Source organism: Mustelus asterias, chromosome 2 (assembly GCF_964213995.1).
Source record: "Mustelus asterias chromosome 2, sMusAst1.hap1.1, whole genome shotgun sequence".
In the NCBI taxonomy this organism is placed as follows: Eukaryota; Metazoa; Chordata; class Chondrichthyes; order Carcharhiniformes; family Triakidae; genus Mustelus; species Mustelus asterias.
Genome location: NC_135802.1, coordinates 39,433,630 through 39,455,270, shown reverse-complemented (window position 1 = coordinate 39,455,270; position 21,641 = coordinate 39,433,630). Strand labels below are relative to the sequence as shown.

Below are 21,641 nucleotides of genomic sequence, written 5' to 3'. Positions count from 1 at the left end.
TCTTTCGCACAAGGGGAGCCATCCTTTCAGCATCCATCCTGTCAAGTCCCCTCAGGATGTTATATGTTGATATGTGTGGGTGGCACGGTGGCTAGCACTGTTGCCTCACAGCGCCAGGGACCTGGGTTCGATTCCCGACTTGGGTCACTGTGTGGAGTTTGCACGTTCTCCCCGTGTCTGCGTGGGTTTCCTCCGGGTGCTCCGGTTTCCTCCCACAGTCTGAAAGATGTGCTGGTTAGTGCATTGACCCGAACAGGCGCCAGAGTGTGGCTACTGGGGGAATATCACAGGTACTTCATTGCAGTGTTAATATAAGCCTTATTTGTGACTAATAAATAAACTTTTTATGTTTTATGTTTCAATATCATCTCTCATTTGTCTGAACTCCAATACATATAGGCTCAACCTGTCCAACCTTTCCTCATAAGATAATCCCCTCCATCACAGGTATCAATCTAGTAAATCTTTTTTGAACTGCTTTCAATGCATTTATAACCTTCCTTAAATAAGGAAACCAAAACTCACAGTACTCCAAATATGATCTCATCACGCCTTGTACAACTGTAACAAAACACACTACTCCATTCCCCTTGCAATAAACAACAAGATTCTATTTGTATTCCAAATCACTTGCTGTACCTGCATACTAACATCTAGCTTTAAAACACCAAAATCAGCTTGTTCGAATGCTATCCAATATTAAAAGCAAAATTACATTCATACATGATTATACATCACAGACAGCATAACAACAAATCTCCACAAGTGTTTTTTTTAAGTACAATTTATGAATTTCACAGCATCTGGAAAACGCAGATAAGCAATGTTTATGATCTATATGAAACCAAAAAGTAATCAGCTGCAACATTGTCACTTTCTCAAGCTGATTCAAAATGGTTATCATTAGAATACTAGGATGTATTGAACTTGTACCATTCCCAGCTCCCATTCAGCCCTATTATCCAATGTCCCGAAAATATTGGCCGGAATTCTCCAGTCCCGCTGCAGTGAATGGAGATTTGGCTGAGCACCAAATTCTCCTTTTTCGTTGGCAGCGGTGGTGGGGCATATGAGACTGGAGAACCAGCCATGGTTCTATTATATGGCAGAACAGGCTGAAGGGGCTGAATCGCCTACCCCTGTTCCTATTTCTTATGGTCTAATTCTCTAAGAAGCTGAAGGTGTCAGAAGACCCTTTTGAAGTCCTCTTACTTACAGGAGAAGTCACTTTAACTTATAGGGAGGAAGGGGGGACTCCCTTCCCTACAGCTGGTCACTCGGACACTGTATTTGTTTGAAGTCTCTCAACCTTCCTAGAAAGATCAAATGTGCTGCGAGCCTTCTAAGTCTCATGAATCCATTGCAGACCTTTGTTGTCATTTTACACATGCTGCTGCATCTTTTATGATCAATATATTTGTGTGTTTCTCTTCTACTGTCTAAAACATCATGTTAATTGATAGCTCTCCCCTGTAGAATTTAATATGTCATTCATATTAAACAATATTTGTGTAAAACGAGGGAAAAGCCTTATATGCCTCCCGCCCTCAATAAACAGATAGCAAAAGCTAAGAAAATCCATTATACAACTCTCTTGGAAAAAAAATACGAGTGATCTGACTTCACCTCACATAACTATTAATTCTAAACAGACACTTTGAATGCATTCATACCAAATGATCTCACCACAAAGACGAAGGACACTTACGTCGTCTGCCAAAGTGGCTGCGTTATGAAGAATGGGTGTCGGACTCTGTCTCTCATACTGCTGAAGCTTTTCATGGATCTGGAAAGCAATCACAGAATGTTTAATATAATTTATCCAATAAGGAGGAAATAGGGCAATATAATCTTACTGAACAAAAACAGAGGTTTCTGGAAAAAGAAATCATGAAAATCTAAAGAAGTCTGACACATAATGGTAATTCATCATAAATTTCACCAGTGGAAATAAAAGTACAGCATACATATACAAATCACCTGGAAAAAATGTTGAGAATGCAGTGTAATCACAAATGTATTTTACAAGTTACAAAATACTTTTCAGTTTCAAAATACTTCCATCCAAATTTATTCTGGGGCCATTTGAAATCACCTCAAGTACTGACTGCATACTTTCTCCCATAAAATCATTGGAAATTTCCAACTTGGACTTCTTATGAAATAAGAACCCAAAAAAGCTGAAAAAACTCAGCAGGTCAGGCAGCATCTATAAAGACAAACAGTCAACGCTTCAGGTCGACGACCTTTCATCAGAACCTACTTTTCATTTCCTGTACTCATTTAAAAGTCATCAATGTAACCTGTTATTTCTTTGTGTTTTTAGTTCTATACATGACTGCAGAGAAAAAAAAGTTTGAAAGTCCACCAACTGCATGCATCTGAGTCACAACGAAAATCCATGGAATTAGCAGAATTGAAACCTGTATTTCTAAAGTTTTTGGCAACATAGTTGAAGCTCCGTTATAGTGGATGACATCTGTGGTAATATTTTGAATACATCTGGTTCAGTGCTTTGGAATTTATTGCCTAATGGGAGCCCAAGAATTTTTGTCTTTGCTACTGCTGACTAAAAAAGGACAGTCCACCGCCAATACAGTAAATAATGGTCATACAAGCAAAGCCACACTTTGCACATTTCTATAGATGATAATGCCGAACAAAAATGTCCCCACAGACACATTAGGTTCAGACAATATATTCTGAATTCAATTTATATTGTGTGCGTTGTATTTTGTGCAAGTTAAAGCATGTCTGGCAATTCATTAAGAACAGCTGATCCTAAGCTAGACCAGATCTCAAGTATCTCTACCGCGTCCCCCTATACCATTATTGAACATTGGCTCTTGTTTCATCCCAAGCTGCGTACCATCTGGAGTTAAATTTCTCCTCTGGCCTGTCTCCTCTTTTCAGTGGCTGGATTTCACGACTCCTTACTGCTGTTGATCTAAATCAAAAATAAATCAGGTACTCCCGACAGAGCAGCTGAGATTTTGACACACACAGATGATATCACTAACATGGATAGCTCTGCAAATTTCAGTTATACTTTGGGCTATTTTTCAGAGAAAACCCTTTTTGAGCTGACAATTGAAATGGTGAACATAATGAAGGGAATTGGTAATCGTGGTTAATTATTCACTGAGGGTTTCAAAAACTCAGGAACTGGAATTAGAAATTCAGAAGTTAGAGACATGAGAAGGGAAATGAGGAAGTACCTTTTAAGTCAAAAGCTAATGTCTGGTGGAAAAACTGTTACCATGATTGATAGCGCTTGCAGGCATTTATTCCTCGGAATTAAGAGGGCTTTCCTGATATCTGTTCTAAATTTATTATAATATTCACAAAGTAGTGCCGTAAAAAAATTAAATCTGCTTTTTATAAGCCTTTGGCTTGGAATTACGTAGGACTTAGGAGGAGTGGGCCATTTGGCTCTTCAAGCCTGCTCTACCATTTGTTATGATCATGTCTGATCTAGTTGTGATTTCAACTCCACTTTCCCGTCTGCCCCCAAATAACCCTCAACTCACTTGTCTATCAACAATCTATCCAATTCAGCCTTGAATAAATGAAATGATGAGAATTCCACAGACTAACAGTCAACAGAGAAACAAATTCTCCTAACCTCCATCTGAAAAGGGAGATCTTTTATTCTTAAACTGTGTCTCCCAGTTAAAATCTCCCATAAGAGAAAATATCGGAATCCACCCTAACAAGTCTCCTCAGGATCTTAAATGTTTCAATGAGATAACATCTTATTTTTCTAAACTCCAATAGGTAATCTGTTCAACTTTTCTTCATAAGACAAGCCCTCCATCTTAGGAATGAGTCAGGTGAACCTTCCCTGAACTGCTTCTAATACAATTATATTCTTTTGCAAATCAGGAGACCAAAGCCGCATACTGTGCTCCAGATGTGGCCTTACTCTTGCAGATGACCCTAAATTGCCTCCCTGGTTAGTTTGGGAGAAAACATGCAAGTGTAAAAAATTAATAACATTTTAATATTCAAAAACAGCAAGTAACTCCTTGGACTGTTCTTGCAAAGACTGGAATCACATTAACTATCTGGTACCTTATCACCACAAATGATCAAGTATTGCAAAATGTTTTGTCACCATAGCTGTTGATTCCAACTCTCACTTAATTTCATACTCTTGGATAGATTCCATTTGAGTCCAGTATTTTAGGAAATATGAGGTACTTACTTCTTAATGACAATTTAATAGCTGACCATTATTTTCTAATACATTGGGATGAATCACTCACCACATTTGCAACTGGATGAGAAGTATTACTGAGGTCTTCTAAGCAAAGACAACTTGGCTAACTACCACCTCCTTTCTGGAAACTTTGCTCTCAAGCCTTGTCCTGAGGTACTGCACTATTGTTTCTGTGTATGAGCTATTGCCTATCCAAAACTTTGACACGGCCTCAATTAATTATATGTGTTTTCCATGCGCCTCTGCATACAAGTCATTACTCCAGAGTTGAGCCTGAAACTACATTGTCCCCTTAATGTTAAACCAATTCTCCGTTCTTTTCCCAGGAAAATTCCCTAGTTAACATTCCATCACTGATCTTACCCAAATTACTGCACAGGTGGTATAGCTATTATTGGCAAGTTTACTTAGAGCTCATTTTTGCTGTTCCCACCGTACCCATTCTTAAGCACCTTCACCCTTCATTGCTCTCATCTTATTCAAAATCCTTCTTGCGTACAACTCTCCCGAGTACAACACCAAACTTTCCTTCAACTTTCACAGCAAATTATTTTTTTAATGCCTGGTAACCTCCACCCTTACCGAATGTCTTGTGATTCTTCACCAAGTCACTGAATGTATTCAAGGCTGAGATAGATTCTTGAACAACAGCAAAATAGTGTTCAGGCCAAGATCAAATCAGTCATGACCTTACTGATTGATGGAGCAGGCCTGAGAGGCACTAAGGCCTACTCTTGCTCTGATTTGTTATATTCTTACACATTCTCTGTGCACTTGTACTTACTTAATCTTCACTATCACATAGCCACAGGTACTTGAAACTTGATCATCTCTCATGACCTTGATCATCAGCAAAGCCATCTCTGACAACTCCGTCATCTCCCTTCTCAACCTTGATGTTGCTAGAACCCAAATACATTCACCATTTACCCAGGGTCTTTTTATGGCCTGGAATTTCAGGGTTTTTGACCGTTAGCATTTGCCATCATTAGCCCTCTGAATGTGACCTCTTGAGGTATTAGCATAAATGCAGATTAATGCAGAAATTGAGGTTATGGTCTGCCATTCATTCATCTATCTCATGATGTGGTGTGGATCCCAAAAACCACACCCCAATGAAATCAATGTAGCAATTTCTCAGTACAGAATTAAATAAAAGAATCATATCGATTTACCACATATAGATTTACCATCTGGCCCACCATGACTATGCTGTTTGAGGAAGAGACATCTAACCTCATCTCATTTTCCAGATCTTGGTCCCTAGTCTTGTAGGTTACAGCACTTGGAAGTTCATATCAAAGTATTTTTTAAGCATTATGAGGGTTACTACCTCTACCACGCTTTTGAGGCGGTGAGTTCCAGATCCTCACCGTGACTATTTGGATGAAAACATTTTCCTCCAAAGCCCCTCTGAAGTTCTTGCCTCTTGACATACATCTATGACCCGGATTATGGACCCCTCAACCAAGGATGATAGGGCCTCCCTATCCAGTCCATCTGGACCACTCAATTTTATAGACATCTATCAGGTATCCCCTTAAACTCCTCTATTCCGAAGAAAGCAACTCTAATCTTTCCTCGCAGCAAATTCTCCAGTCCAGGCAACATCCTTGTTATCGCCTCTAGACCCTATTAAGTGCAATTTCATCATGCTGTGACCCAAACTGTACTGAGGGTACTTCAGATGTGGCCTGTGTTTTACACAGTTCCAACATAATCTACCTACTCTTATATTCCACGCCTTGGTTAATAAAGGCAAGTATCCAATATGCCCTCTTGACCACCTTATCTACCAATCCAGCTACCTTCAGGGATCTGTGAAGATGTACTTCAAGGTCCCCCTGTTCCTCTATACTTCGGTTTCTTTTGCAAACTTCTTAACCATACCTTCCCCAAATCACTGATGTATATCACAGAAAGAAAAGCACCTTGTGCCAAACCCGGTTGGAAATAACCTTCCAGTCACAAAATATCCTTTGACCATTGGTGCCTCTAAACTAAATTTAGATCCAACATTTTGTTGTTAGAAACCCCATGAGAGGTTCAATGTGGATGGGATGTAACTGGGATTTTAATGATGATCTAAGTAATAGCTATGACAAAAAAGCAACCGAATGGATACTTGCGGAATGTTGTGCAATTCTCTATTATTATTAATTACTAGAATTTTAAAATTATATTTTAAGTTTGTTCATGATATTTCAGCTTCTACCTTAATCTATTGTTTATCTGCCAATCCTTACTTTGCAATCTGTATAACTTTGAAAAAGTGTTTGAATTATTAGTACATTTCATTTCCAAGTTGACGGTCTCAGAGTTCTTTAAATGCAATTGGCTACTTGGACAACTTGATGACCTCACTGCAGCTCAAGGCTGGGTATATCCATTAAACCACACTATAATGAATTGCACCAGATAACAGAATTGTTATGGTGCTGAAGGAGGCCATTGGCCCTTCGAGTCTCTACCAGTTCTCCAATAAACAACTAACTAAGTTCCGTTCTCCCACCTTGGCCTCATAACCCTGCACATTCTTGCTTTTTAACTAACAGTCTAAGTCCCTTTTGAATGCTCTAGCTGAACCTACACCTGGCACACTCTCAGATAGTACATTTCAGATCCTAATCAATCACGGTAGCACAGTGGTTAGCACTGCTGCTTCACAGCTCCAGGGACCTGGGTTCGATTCCCGGCTTGGGTCACTGTCTGTGTGGAGTTTGCACATTCTCCTCGTGTCTGCGTGGGTTTCCTCCGGGTGCTCCGGTTTCCTCCCATAGTCCAAAGATGTGCGGGTTAGGTTGATTGGCCATGCTAAAATTGCCCCTTAGTGTCCTGAGATGCGTAGGTTAGAGGGATTATCATAGAATCATAGAAATCATAGTGGGTAAAATATGTGGGGATATGGGGGTAGGGCCTGGGTGGGATTGTGATCGGTGCAGACCCGATGGGCCGAATGGCCTCTTTCTGTACTGTAGGGTTTCTATGATTTCTATGACTTTGTGAAAACATTTTCCCTCAAATCACAACTGCTTTTTTACTGATGACTTCAAATTTGTGCCTTCTCATTCGAGATCTTATCATGAGTGGAAACAGGTTTTCTCTATCTACTCTGTCCTGATCTCTTATGATTTCAAATAGAATTGAAATAGAATTCCTACAGTGCAGAAAGAGGCCATTCGGTCCATCGAGTCTGCACCAACTCTCTGAAAAAGCATCCCATCCAGGCCCTCTCCTCCACCCTATCCCTGTAACTCTGTGCCTTTACCATGGCTAATCCACCGATGGCTAAGCCACCTAACCTACACATCTTTGGACTACAAGAGAAAACCGGAGTACCTTGGGGGAATGTGCAAACCTATGCAGACACAGGGAGAACGTGCAAATTCCACAAAGACAGTCACCCAATGCCAGAATCGAACCCGGATCCTTGGCACTGAGGCAATAGTGATAACCACTGTACCGTCTAAATATCTCTGCTAAATCTCATCTCAGTCTTCTCTGAGGAAGACAGTCCTAACTTCTCCAATGTACCAGCATAACTTAAGTTCCACATGCCTGGAACCATTCTCGTTAATCGTTTTTGCACTTCTTCTCCAATGCCTTCACATCCTTCCTAAAATGCGGCACCCAAACCTGTACACAATACTCCAGCTGAGGATGTACTCGTGACTCATACAAATTCCAGATAACCTCCTTGCTCTTGTACGATATGCCCCTATTAATAAAGCCCAGGATACTGTGTTTGTTATTAACTGTGCTCTCAACCTGTTCTGCCACCTTCAATGATTTATCCACAAATACACATAGGCCCTCTGCTCCTGCACCAGGTTTAGAGTTGCACCTTTTCTTGTATATTATCTCTCCATGCTCTTACTACCAAAATAAATCATTTCACATTGCTCTGCATTGAACGTCATCTGTCCGCTCATTCCACCAATTTGTCTATGTTCTTTTGAAGTTTGACACTATCCTCCTCACACTGCACAATGACCCTGAGTTGTGCATCATCCACAAACTTTGAAACTGTACCCGGTACACAAGGTCTATGTCATTAATATATATCAGGGAAGCAAAGGTCTCATCACTGACCCCTAGGGGACTCCAATGCAATCCTTCCTCCATCCCAAAAAGCATCAATTAACCACTACTCTCCATTTCCTGTCACTCAGATAATTCTACATCCATGTTGCTCCTGCCCCTTTTATTCCATGAGCTAGAACTTTGCTCACACATTTGATGTGTGGCGCTATATCAAACGCTTTATGGAACTCCATGTACACAACATCAACAGCACTACCTCATCAACCCTTTGTTACCTCTTCAAAAAACATCAACAAGTTAGTTAAATACGATTTTCCGTTAAAAAAAAACCATGCTGGTTTTCCTTAATTAATCTGCATTTGTCCTTATGATCATTAATTTAAGCCCAAATTATTGTTTCCAGAAGTTTCAAAGAACAGAGAAAAATACAGCAGAGGAACAGATCCTCCAATCCTCTGCCGATCATGATGCCCCAACTAAACTAAAAAAAACTTCTGCCCTTACTGCCCTTTATTCTCTCCCTATTCATGTACTCTTCCAGATATCTCCCAAATGTTGTTAATGTGCCTGCTTCCACCACTTCCTCTGGCAGCGTGTTCTAGGCACCCACCACTATCTGCGTGAAAAACTCTGTTAAACATTCCCCCTCTCACCTTGATCCTGAGCCCCTTTTGTAATTGACACTTCCACCCTGGGAAAAAGCCTCTGACTATCCACCCTGTCTATGCCTCTCAATTTTGCAGACCTCTATCAGGTCTCCCCTCAGCCTCCATCTTTCCAGTGAAAACAATCCTTGTTTATTCAACCTCTCCTCATAGCCAACACCCTTGAGGCCAAGCAACATCCTGGTGAACCTTCTTTGCACTCACTCCAAAGCTTCCATGTCCTTCAGGTAGTGTGGTGACCAGAACTGCACGCAATAGTCCAAAAGTGGCCTAACCAAGGTTTTATATAGCTGATTGACATGTAGTTGCTGGGTTTATCCTGACATCCTTTATTGAACAAGGGCATAACATTTGTGGTTAGGATTTGGAATCCATTGTCTAATTTTGAAATTCTCATTCTTTTTTCCAAACCCCTCCATGGCTTTACCCCTCCCCATCCTATTTCCCTAATTCTGGTCTCCTGGGCATCCCTGTTATCAATTGCACCATCATGTGCCTTCAGTTGCATAGGTCCCAACCTCTGGAATACCCTCCCCACACCTCAGTTCCTCCTTTAAGAAACTCTGTAATACCTAACTCTTCAACCAAGTTTTTGGTCATCTGACCTAATGTCATCTTAAGTGGCTCAGTGTCATTTTGTTGTTTGTCATGCTCCTGTGAAGTGCCTTAGGATATTTTATTATGCTAAAGGCACTACATAAAAACAAATGCTGTTATTGATACAGTAGTTGAAGCAAATTCAATAGTAGCTTTCAAAAAGGAATGCAATTAATAACTGAAGGAAATAAATTTCAGGGTTATAGGGCTAAAGCTAGGGAATGGGATAAATTGGATTGCTCTTAAGAACTCAAAAGGCTGAACATCCTCCTTCTGTGCTGTATTATTTTGAGAGTGTATGATTCACAGCATATTGATAAAGTTAAAGTTTATTTATTAGTCACAAGTAAGGCTGCAATGAAGTTACTGTGAAATTCCCCGAGTCGCCACACTTCGGCGCCTGTTCAGGTCAATGCACCTAACCAGCACGTCTTTCAGACTGTGGGAGGAAACCGGAGCACCCGGAGGAAATCCATGCAGACACAGGGAGAACGTGCAAACTCCACACAGACAGTGACCCAAGCCGGGAATCGAAGCGCGGTCCCTGGCGCTGAGAGGCAGCAGTGTTAACCAAAGTGCTACTGTGCCGCCCACAAAATTTACTGGTCAGTACGGGGATCGAACCCACGACCTTGGCGTTATTAGCACCATGCTCTAACCATCTGAGCTAACCGACCACATTGATGGTAAGGGGCATAAAATAAAACAATTAAGAGAAAGGGATGAAGCAGATCACATTTGCCAGAGACTGTAGCCAGAGACTGTAGCCAGAGAGTGGTGGGTCTGTGGAATTCATTGCCACAGAGGGCTGTGGAGGCCGAGACGTTGAGCGTCTTCAAGACAGAAATTGATAAATTCTTGATTTCTCGAGGAATTAAGGGCTATGGGGAGAGAGCAGGTAAATGGAGTTGAAATCAACCATGATTGAATGGTGGAGTGGACTCGATGGGCCGAATGGCCTTACTTCCGCTCCTATGTCTTATGGTCTTATGGTCTTACATTCCAATGAAAGATGGACACATACGAAGAATGGAAAATGTAATCCTTAACAACTGAAGCAAACTGTGTTCGTTAGAGAGCCAGAGAGAGCACTAAGCCACGCCAGTGCATAAAATCCAATTTGCAAAGTATTTTGAGACTCCGAGAACTGAGATGGCTGGATTCAAAATAGCACATAATAAAAAATGGCTGCTGCATAAACACATCAACATTCCTGTTAGTTAAAAAAAAGACCTTGCCAAATAAAAAAAATTGGAAATCTTTTCAATATTTTCAGTGAGAAAGCCAACACATTATCTTAATCTGGAAAATACCTAGCATTTAGAAAAATGTAGTCTGAAGTAATAACGTCAGCAGTTTTCACTATTTCAACATATACTTGCCAAAATTTACAGGAGTTTTGAATTTCATGTATTCTGATTATTGTTTATAGTTGTTCTGTACAGGTGCTGTAACTAAGTTAATAAAAGTCCGTTTACGAGAAAAATCTACAATATAACAGTGTGACAAAACTGTGCACTGACAATCGGAAAATGCAGGAACAGATTTCTTGAATAAAAAGAATTTTGAAAACCTTTGTCCCCATAAATGATGCTTTCACAATCACATTCATCATTTGGAGAAAGGAGAAGATGACATACGAATCCTCACTTAAAGTTGTGGTTGCATTACTGAAAATTACAACTTTAATTGAAAAGATTTTAAGTGAATCATAGGTTGGCATAAGAATCAATGTTAAAGCCAGAGTTTGGTTCCTTCTGAAATTTCTCGCCAGAAATACTGTACCATACATGTACAGCACGATGCATTCCTAACTGAAGTAACTTCAAAATAAATTACATCACTAAATATAAAAGAAAAAATATAGAATACAATTAAGTATTTTTAAAGGGAATTACAGTATCCACCTCAGTGCACAGTACTTTAAAACTGACCAGGTTCTATCTAGTAGCAGAGGTTGGTTGGTGCAGGCAGCAGCTGAAGTCCTGACTCCCTTGCACCTACCAACTTCTGCAACTACCTGGAACCTGGGACTTCAGTGCAACTTTAGAAGCAAAGCCATCAGGAGCCAGAAGTTGGGAGTGGGGGTGGAAATACTGCAGGAAACGTCATGTGAACAGACAGGCCACAGAAGAGGAAGTCTGTGGCAAATGTGAAATGAATTGGCAACAATAAACAGATATATTGGACATTACTTCATTAATTACGTTAAAGTGAAACAACATTAAAACTATGTCAACATTAAGCGGGAACTTTCTATAGATTACAAAATGTCTAGCATTGGAAAGCCCACCAGGAACCCCAAAAGGATCTTAAATTAACAGTCTAAACATAGAACATAGAACATAGAACATTACAGCGCAGAACAGGCCCTTCGGCCCACGATGTTGCACCGACCAGTTAAAAAAAAAACTGTGACCCTCCAACCTAAACCAATTTCTTTTCGTCCATGAACCTATCTACGGATCTCTTAAACGCCCCCAAACTAGGCACATTTACTACTGATGCTGGCAGGGCATTCCAATCCCTCACCACCCTCTGGGTAAAGAACCTACCCCTGACATCGGTTCTATAACTACCCCCCCTCAATTTAAAGCCATGCCCCCTCGTGCTGGATTTCTCCATCAGAGGAAAAAGGCTATCACTATCCACCCTATCTAAACCTCTAATCATCTTATATGTTTCAATAAGATCCCCTCTTAGCCGCCGCCTTTCCAGCGAAAACAATCCCAAATCCCTCAGCCTCTCCTCATAGGATCTCCCCTCCATACCAGGCAACATCCTGGTAAACCTCCTCTGCACCCTCTCCAAAGCCTCCACATCCTTCCTGTAATGTGGGGACCAGAACTGCACACAGTACTCCAAGTGCGGCCGCACCAGAGTTGTGTACAGTTGCAACATAACGCTACGACTCCTAAATTCAATCCCCCTACCAATAAACGCCAAGACACCATATGCCTTCTTAACAACCTTATCTACTTGATTCCCAACTTTCAGGGATCTATGCACACATACACCCAGATCCCTCTGCTCCTCCACACTATTCAAAGTCCTCCCGTTAGCCCTATACTCAACACATCTGTTATTCCTACCAAAGTGAATTACCTCACACTTCTCCGCATTAAACTCCATCCGCCACCTCTCGGCCCAACTTTGCAACCTGTCTAAGTCTTCCTGCAAACTACGACACCCTTCCTCACTGTCTACCACACCACCGACTTTGGTGTCATCAGCAAATTTGCTAATCCACCCAACTATACCCTCATCCAGATCATTAATAAATATTACAAACAGAGGGGGTCTCATCATTGCATTACACGTCAAACTGAATAATAACCCAAGATAATTCTGAAATAGTTTCTCAGTGGAAATTATTGCTCAAAAGACTAAAAACAAGTCATGTTATCAGCAGTTACTGAATATTTGAAAATCGAAGCATTTCTCAAAACATTGCAAAATATTTAAAAGGGACATAGGTAAAAGTGAGTTTTACTGATCCCGCAAGCACCTTTTCAAAGGTAACAAAAATGACTGCTTACGCTGTTGAGAACAAGCAGCACAACCAGAAAACAATTCAGACAAATTTATTCCAGCTCATTGATAAAAACGTTTCTTTAAAGGCAAGCCCACAAAGCTTATCAAACAAAATTTTAACTCATGCAAGCATGAAATAATATGCCACACAGTAAACCTTATACTAATTGTCTCTATATTGTAGTAATGTCTTGTTTTACTCAAAACCTCCCGAAGATTCTGAAAAACAGAAAAGCACCATCATGAACTAAAAACAGAAAGTCTGGCAGCAGCTGTGAAGAGAAACAGTTAACATTTCGACTCCAGTGTGATTCTTCTTTACAGCTCATCAAACTCAGAACACTTCTAAGAAGTGTCACATTGATCTCAAAACATTAACCGTATTTCTCTCTCCACGGATGCTGCCAGACTTGCTGAGGTTTTGCAGCATTTTTAGTTTTATTTCAGATTTCAAGCATCCCCAGTACTTTTCCTTTATTAAAGCACTATGATGGTTGCGTGACTTCAGCTAAAAATAAAATTTATTCTAAACTACAAATGACTTTTGTTTTGCAGAGGAATTAATCAGTAGATTAAATCATAGCGCAATAATTAACTGATATATTTGGCTGTTCTGAGCTTAAAGAATTGTCCGAAAACTCAAAGTTAGTTCATCAGAATTCTTTAGCTGATGTTATCTACCGTAACACGGTCCTAACTCACCTTGGCAATGATGGTTCACATGAACTCCTGGGTGGGGAAAAGCAGAACCATCTAGTTCTAAATAAGCCTTTGAATAGAAGGATGGAAATTAAAGCTATCTCATGAGTGACAGACAGCATGGTTTTGTAAGAGGGAGGTCGTGCCTTACAAATTTGGGGGAGTTTTTTGAGGAAGTGACAAAAACAGTTGATGAAGGAAGGGCCGTGGATGTCGTCTATATGGATTTCAGTAAGGCATTTGACAAAGTCCCACATGGCAGGTTGGTTAAGAAGGTTAAGGCTCATGGGATACAAGGAGAAGTGGCTAGATGGGTGGAGAACTGGCTTGGCCATAGGAGACAGAGGGTAGAGGTCGAAGGGTCTTTTTCCGGCTGGAGGTCTGTGACCAGTGGTGTTCCGCAGGGCTCTGTACTGGGACCTCTGCTATTTGTGATATATATATATAAATGATTTGGAAGAAGGTGTAACCAGCAAGTTTACGGATGACACGAAGATGGCTGGACTTGCGGATAGCGAAGAGCATTGTCGGGCAGTACAGCAGGATATAGATAGGCTGGAAAATTGGGCGGAGAGGTGGCAGATGGAGTTTAATCCGGATAAATGCGAAGTGATGCATTTTGGAAGAAATAATGTAGGGAGGAGTTATACAATAAATGGCAGAGTCATCAGGAGTATAGAAACACAGAGGGACCTAGATGTGCAAGTCCACAAATCCTTGAAGGTGGCAACACAGGTGGAGAAGGTGGTGAAGAAGGCATATGGTATGCTTGCCTTGAGAGGACGGGGTATAGAGTATAAAAGCTGGAGTCTGATGATGCAGCTGTATAGAACGCTGGTTAGGCCACATTTGGAGTACTGCGTCCAGTTCTGGTCGCCGCACTACCAGAAGGACGTGGAGGCGTTAGAGAGAGTGCAGAGAAGGTTTACCAGGGTGTTGCCTGGTATGGAGGGTCTGAGCTATGAGGAGAGATTGGGTAAACTGGGGTTGTTCTCCCTGGAGCGACGGAGAATGAGGGGAGATCTAATAGAGGTGTACAAGATTATGAAGGGGATAGATAGGGTGAACGGTGGGAAGCTTTTTCCCAGATCAGAAGTGACGTTCACGAGGGGTCACAGGCTCAAGGTGAGAGGGGCGAAGTATAACTCAGATATTAGAGGGATGTTTTTTACACAGAGGGTGGTGGGGGCCTGGAATGCGCTGCCAAGAAGGGTGGTGGAGGCAGGCACGCTGACATCGTTTAAGACTTACCTGGATAGTCACATGGGCAGCCTGGGAATGGAGGGATACAAACGATTGGTCTAGTTGGACCAAGGAGCGGCACAGGCTTGGAGGGCCGAAGGGCCTGTTTCCTGTGCTGTACTGTTCTTTGTTCTATCAAAAATCTTACTGGAGCACTCTGACCATGTCATCAGCTTGGGTAGATATTTTCCTGATTAAAACCCCAGTATATTTTTGAACACGTATGAAACTACACTTAAAAGAAATTCCAGTTTCTCATCTGTACCCTAATAAGTAAAACTGATTATTACTGATATCATCTTGGTGAATATTTTGTGTACCCTCTCCCTGAATTTACATTCTGCTTAAAAGATTACTACTAGGCGTATTCTAACTGAAGTATAACCAGCTATTTTTGTTAGTTTATCCAGGGGTCGTGAAGCCTCCTGATAAACCAGAGGTAGATCGTACAGGCAGGAGAAAGATATGAATGAATAGCCTCCTCCTTTATAGATGCCCAAAAGCTGCTTTTGCAGTTCACCAAGTTTCATTCCAACTGGTAGTGTTTGTGCTCTTTCTGCAACCAGAATAGAGGAGCTAAGAGAACTCCCATGCTGAGCAGTATCCTGTGCTTTCTAAAGGCCGTTCAGCAAATTGTACCAGAACTTCCATCAAAAGTCCAAGTCAACAATACTATGAATCAAGAAATAATTTTGTTCAGACAAATACAAATGAACTGAGTGCTCACTTGAGGTGAATGCCCCTTTAACTAACACTTCACATTTCAGCACCTCATGATACTAGATGGGTCAAACACACTATTTAACTGCTGGTACAGGCACAATGGACCAAAGGACCTGCTGCTGTGCATTCACTTCTGTAACTTGCACAATTTCAAATGGAAACACAGCCTTGCACTGGAGAATCCTGGTGAAGGCCCCACATGAAACAATCACAAGAGGAGTGAGAATAGCTGGCAGAAGGGCAGTAATTTCACACCATGATTTTTAGTGCTACAGAGGTCATGAAAACCAGCATCAGTTTTAAGATCGGCAAAGGAGATGGTGAGTTAACATTTGACATATGTCAAAACAATACGAAAACCTCTGCCAAATGAAGGCATTCAGAGACTCCCAAAGACTCGACAGTGCCTTGAAACACAGATTTAAATGAGCGTTAATAAAAGCATAAACAACAGGAGGCCTTTCAGCCCCATGAGCCTGCTCCACCATTCAATAAGCTCATTGCAGGTCTGCTTATGGCCTTAGCTCCACTTTCCTGCCTGCTCCCTAGAACTGATCATGTCCACAGGGCACTTTACACACATTTCAAAATAATTACGTGGGGTGCCTGGTAGGAATGTCAACTTTAATTTGGACACTGAAGAACGTTTTGTTTTCTCCAGAAATCTGAGTGCTTTTCCAAGTGTTTTCCTCCTGGATTCTCCTTCTAGGAACTGCTGTGGGAAGACTTGTGTCCCAACACGGCATGGTTTTCTGCATGACCACATAATGAAATTCTGTTTTAGCCACTCTGATAATCTGGCTCATGTGGTAGGAGCCGAGTAGAATTGTGCAAAGAGCAATAGAACTCAAAACATGAAGTTCTAGTCCAATGGAAATTTACAAGAATTCCTGTGGTTGATGTAAACCTTCGGAACAGACTGATATAAATCAACTGTTGCTTATAATTAAAAAAGGGAACAAAAGCTGAAAACTTGCTTTGGCTACAAATAATTTCAGCCTTCCACAGAAATAAGATCCAGCTAAGAAAAGAATCTAGATTCATTTTCACGAGGAATGTGAAAGTGACTGAAGGAATGACTGGCAAAATGAACTGTGTGGGAAAGGTATTCATCAGTAAAATTCAAAGGACCAGACACATCCACTGTTACAGGTAAAGCTGTTCCAGTAAAAAAGGATGCAAATGTTTGGCAACAATCAAGTTCAACAATGAACTCAGAGTCAATTTTAACTTGACTTGTATCAAGTTTATTTTAAACATCAAACAAACCAGAAATGTAAAGAAAATGAACTTACGACCATCAGCACAATGATGGAAAAGATTGTCAACAGTGCTATCAAGTGACACTTAATCCACAATAAACTGCTTACCGATCAGTCAGTTTGGGTTCTGCCAGGGCCATTCAGCTCCTGACTTGGTTAGAGCCTCCGTCCAAACCTGGACAAAAGTGCTGAACTTAAAGTAATGCTGAGAATGACTGCCCTTGACATCAAGGCACTATTTGACCAAGTTTAGCATCAAGGTGGCTCAGCAGAATCAAAGTCAATGGGAATTGAGGGAAAATTTTCCACTGGTTGGGCTGATGGATAGCTGTAGTTGTTGGAAGTCAGTCATGTCATACCCAGGACTGCAAGTGATCCTTAGGATAGTGCCCAAGGCCAACCCATGTTCAGCTGCTTCAGCAATAAACTTCCCTCCATCATAAGATGAGATGTGAGGATGTTCACTGGTGATTATTAATATTCAACGCCATTTGCAACTCATCAGACACTTAAGTGTCCATATGCAGCAAGATCTAGACAATATTCAGGTTTGGTCTGACAAATGGTAAGTAACATTTATGCCACACAAGTGCCAGGCAATGACCATCTCGGACAAGAGAATCCAACCATCTGCCCTCGACTTTCAATGGCATTACCATCACTGAATCCCTCACTATAAACATCCTGGTGTTTACCATGGACTAGAAACAGAACTGGACTAGCCATGCAAGTACTGTGGCTACAAGAGTAAGTCAGAGGCTGGGAATTCTGTAGCAAGTAACTCACCTCCTAACTCCCAAAGCCTGTCCACCATCCACAAGGCACAAGTCAGGAGTGTGATGAATTACTTTCCAATTTGCCTGGATGAGTGCAGCCCCAACATCACTAAAGGAGCTTAACACCATCCAGGATAAAACAGCCCGCTTGATTCATACCCCATCCACCACCTTAAAAATTCACTCCCTTCACCACCAGCACAAAGACAGCTGTATAGCATCTACAAGATGCACTGCAGTGACTCAGCAAAGCTCCTTTGATAGCACTTTCCAAACCTACAACCTCTACCATGGAGAAGAACAGGGCAGCAGGTGCATGGGAACACCACCATCTGCAAATTCCCTTCCAAGCCACATACCAGCCTGACTTGGAACTATTTTACCGCTCATTCACTGTCACTACGTCAAAATCCTGGATCTCCCTTCCTTACAGCACTGTGGGTGTACTGACACGACAAGCTGGTGACTCAATGACAATTAGAGGTGGACAATAAATGCTGATCTAGCCAGCGACACCCACATCCCAAGACTGAATAAATTAAAACACTGGGAAAAATCAATTCACAACCATGGTGTTTGAAATCTGTAGTTCTAAAATCATAGAATCATAACATCACACAGCCCTTCAGTCCATCGAGTCTGCACTGACACATTAGAAACACCTGAACTCGCACCTAATGCCATCTGCCAGCACTTGGCCCATAGAAAAAGATCGTAACACAGAATTTGAATTTAAACTGCCAGCTTGCTAAAGTTCTGCCACAGATTCCTGTTCAGCCTTTGTAATTAAGTAAGTCCCTCTGGGGAGCAATCTCACAACCAACGGGTCAGATCAAAGCTCTGCATCCAGTTGTGAATAATGGCAAACAATGAAACAAAGGGACCAGAAGAGGTGGCTCCACAAATACCCCATCCAAAATGAGACAGCCCAGCACATCTGTGCGAAAGAAAAGGCTGAACTATTTGTAGCTATCTTCAACCAGAAATGCCAAGTAGATGGATGACTCACCTTGGCCTCTTCCTGAGGTTCCCAGCATCACAGATGCCAATCTTCAACAACAAGAGATCAAGCAACTGGATACAGCAAAGGCTACACACCCTGACAACATTGTAGAATTATTACAGCAAAGGGGGAGGCCATTTGACCTGTCATCTGGTTGTAGTTCTGAAGCCTTGTGCTCCAGAATTAGCTATGCCCTTAGACAAGCTGTTCCAGTACAACACTGGCACCAATGCAACAATGTGGAAAATTCCTTAGCTATGCCTTGTCTACAAAAGGACAAATCCAATCTGGTTAATTACTATTAGCCTATTCTCGACCATGAGCAAAGTGATGGAATCTGTTATTCAAAAGACACTTGCACATCAATGCTCAATTTGTGTTAGAACATAGAACATAGAAAAAATACAGCACAAACAGGCCCTTCAGCCCACAAGTTGTGCTGGTCATGTCCCTACCTACCTAGGCTTACCTATAACCCTCAATCCTATTAAGTCCCATGTACTCATCCAGAAGTCTCTTAAAAGACCCCTATCGAGTTTGCCTCCGCCACCACTGACATCAGCCGATTCCACTCACCCACCATCCCGAGTGAAAAACTTACCCCTGACATCTCCTCTGTACCTACTCCCCAGCACCTGAAACCTGTGTCCTCTCGTAGCAGCCATTTCAGCCATGGGAAACAGCCTCCGAGAATCCACCCGATCTATACCTCTCAACATCTTGTACACCTCTATCAGGTCACCTTTCATCCTTCGTCTCTCCAAGGAGAAAAGACCGAGCTCCCTCAACCTATCCTCATAAGGCATGCCAACCAATCCAGGCAACATCTTTGTAAATCTTCTCTGCTCCCTTTCAATCATTTCCACATCCCTCCTGTAATGAGATGACCAGAACTGAGCACAGTACTCCAAGTGGGGTCTGACGAGGGTCTTATAAAGCTGCATTTGCCAAGACCACTTGGCTCATAACCTCATTACAGCTTGGTCCGAACATGGATAAAAGAGAAGAATTCAAGTGATGAGGTGAGAGTAACTTATCATGACATCAAGGCAGAATTATCACCGAGTGTGGCATCAAGCAGCCTGAGCAAAATTGAACGCACTTGGAATCAGGAGGCAGACTACTCTTCACTGGTTTGGGTCATACCCAGCATACATTAAGATGGTGGTCGTTTTTGGAGCCCAATCATCTCAACATCAGGAGGTGGTCCAACCATCTTCAGCTGCTTCATCAATGACTTGTCCTCCATCATAAGGTCGTCAGTGGGGATGTTTGCTAATGATTGCTCAGTAACATTAACGATGTTAAGATGCGAGGGGAAAGGTTTAAAGGAGATGTGCGAGGCAGATTTTTTTTTACACAGAGAGTAGTGGGTGCCTGGAACTCCTTGCCAGGGGAGTTAGTGGAAACGGATACGGTAGTGACCTTTAAGGGGCATCTTGACAAGTACATCAATCAGATGGGAATAGAGGGATATGGTCCCCGGAAAGGTAGGGGGTTTTCGTTAAGTCAGACAACATGGTCGGTGCAGGCTTGGAGGGCTGAAGGGCCTGTTCCTGTGCTGTAATTTTCTTTGTTCTTTGATTCTTCAGATATCGAAGCAGTCCATGTTGTTCAGGCTTGGGTTGATAAGTGGCAAGTAACATTTACACCACCTAAGTGCCAGGCAATGACCACATCAAACAGAAGAGAATTCAACCATCTCTTGACATTCAATGGTGAATGACCTTCACTGAATCCCCGTCATTAACAACCTGTGGGTTACCACTAATCAGAAATCTTGGAACTCCCCTTTTTAACAGCCCTGTGGATGTACACCATTTGAAATGCACCAATTCATCTTCTCAAGGGCAATTGGGGATGGACAACAAATGCTAACCGAGCCATCAACTCATTCCATGAAAAAATTAAAACAGCACACAAATGTCATTGGCATCGGGCTTTGTAAGAAAGTGGGCATAAACCGTCAGTCAACAGTTTAAATAAACAGACATACATATGGTAAAGTGGCTTATAACAGATTATACAGCAATATTGTATTTCTGCACAAAAATGAAACATGAGTATGGAAACATACTTTTTAATGTTCTGCTAGACAGATTAGTTTGATCTCTGTATATTTCCCATCTGTGCTTCTTAAAGAGTATCCAGTTTCTCTTGTAGACGAGATGATTATTAATAATGAGGTGCTCAGGATCAACAGACAGTTTAAAGGTAAAGTTAACAAATCCATTTGTGTGATTTGTGAGATCGCAAACATAGTGCAATGAAAATGTATTTATTTTAACTTTGATAGAAAGACTTCAAAGAAATTGAATATGGAATTTGCTAACAACCGACTGAAAAAAATCTTCAAAAATGTAATACCTCATTAAAATACTTGATCAGAGTAAGATTGGGGAAAATCAGTTAGCTGAAGGAATTGAATTATTCACACAGTGCGAAAATCTACAACATAATACAAAAGATTTGGGCAGAGGGATGTGATCTCTTCCAAAAATGAGTGCACATGAAGTGGATAAGCATTGCTCACGAAGTCAGAGGGACCACAGGAAAATCGTGTTGCTGGTTTATTATGATTTGGGGTGCAACAACTTGCATTATTGATTGCTTTTGATTAAGTAAAAATGTTCCAAGGCATTGCATAGGAGCATTAGATTTAACACTTGAGCCATATAAGGCTGCATATGGAAAGGAATAAACTCATTAACGATAGTCAGCATGGTTTTGTGAGAGGGAGGTCATGCCTCACTAACCTGGTGGAGTTTTTTGAAGAAGTGACCAAAATGGTTGACGAGGGAAGGGCCGTGGATGTCGTCTATATGGACTTTAGTAAAGCCTTTGACAAAGTCCCTCATGGTAGGCTGGTGAAAA

The 21,641-nt window shown here is 41.5% G+C and overlaps 1 protein-coding gene and 1 non-coding gene across 6 annotated transcripts in view; both read right to left on the bottom strand.

Moving 5' to 3' along the window:
• Positions 1 to 21,641, bottom strand: part of mpp7a (MAGUK p55 scaffold protein 7a) — a 449,393-nt gene that overhangs the window by 210,004 nt on the left and 217,748 nt on the right. For all 5 annotated transcript variants that reach the window (XM_078233768.1, XM_078233807.1, XM_078233798.1 and 2 more), the window contains one exon: positions 1,709 to 1,786. In XM_078233768.1, coding sequence (XP_078089894.1) covers positions 1,709 to 1,786 — 78 coding nt within the window. The remainder of the gene's footprint in view (positions 1 to 1,708; positions 1,787 to 21,641) is intronic.
• On the bottom strand, positions 10,132 to 10,205 carry trnai-aau (transfer RNA isoleucine (anticodon AAU)). Its single transcript has one exon. It is a non-coding gene; the product is annotated as a tRNA-Ile (tRNA).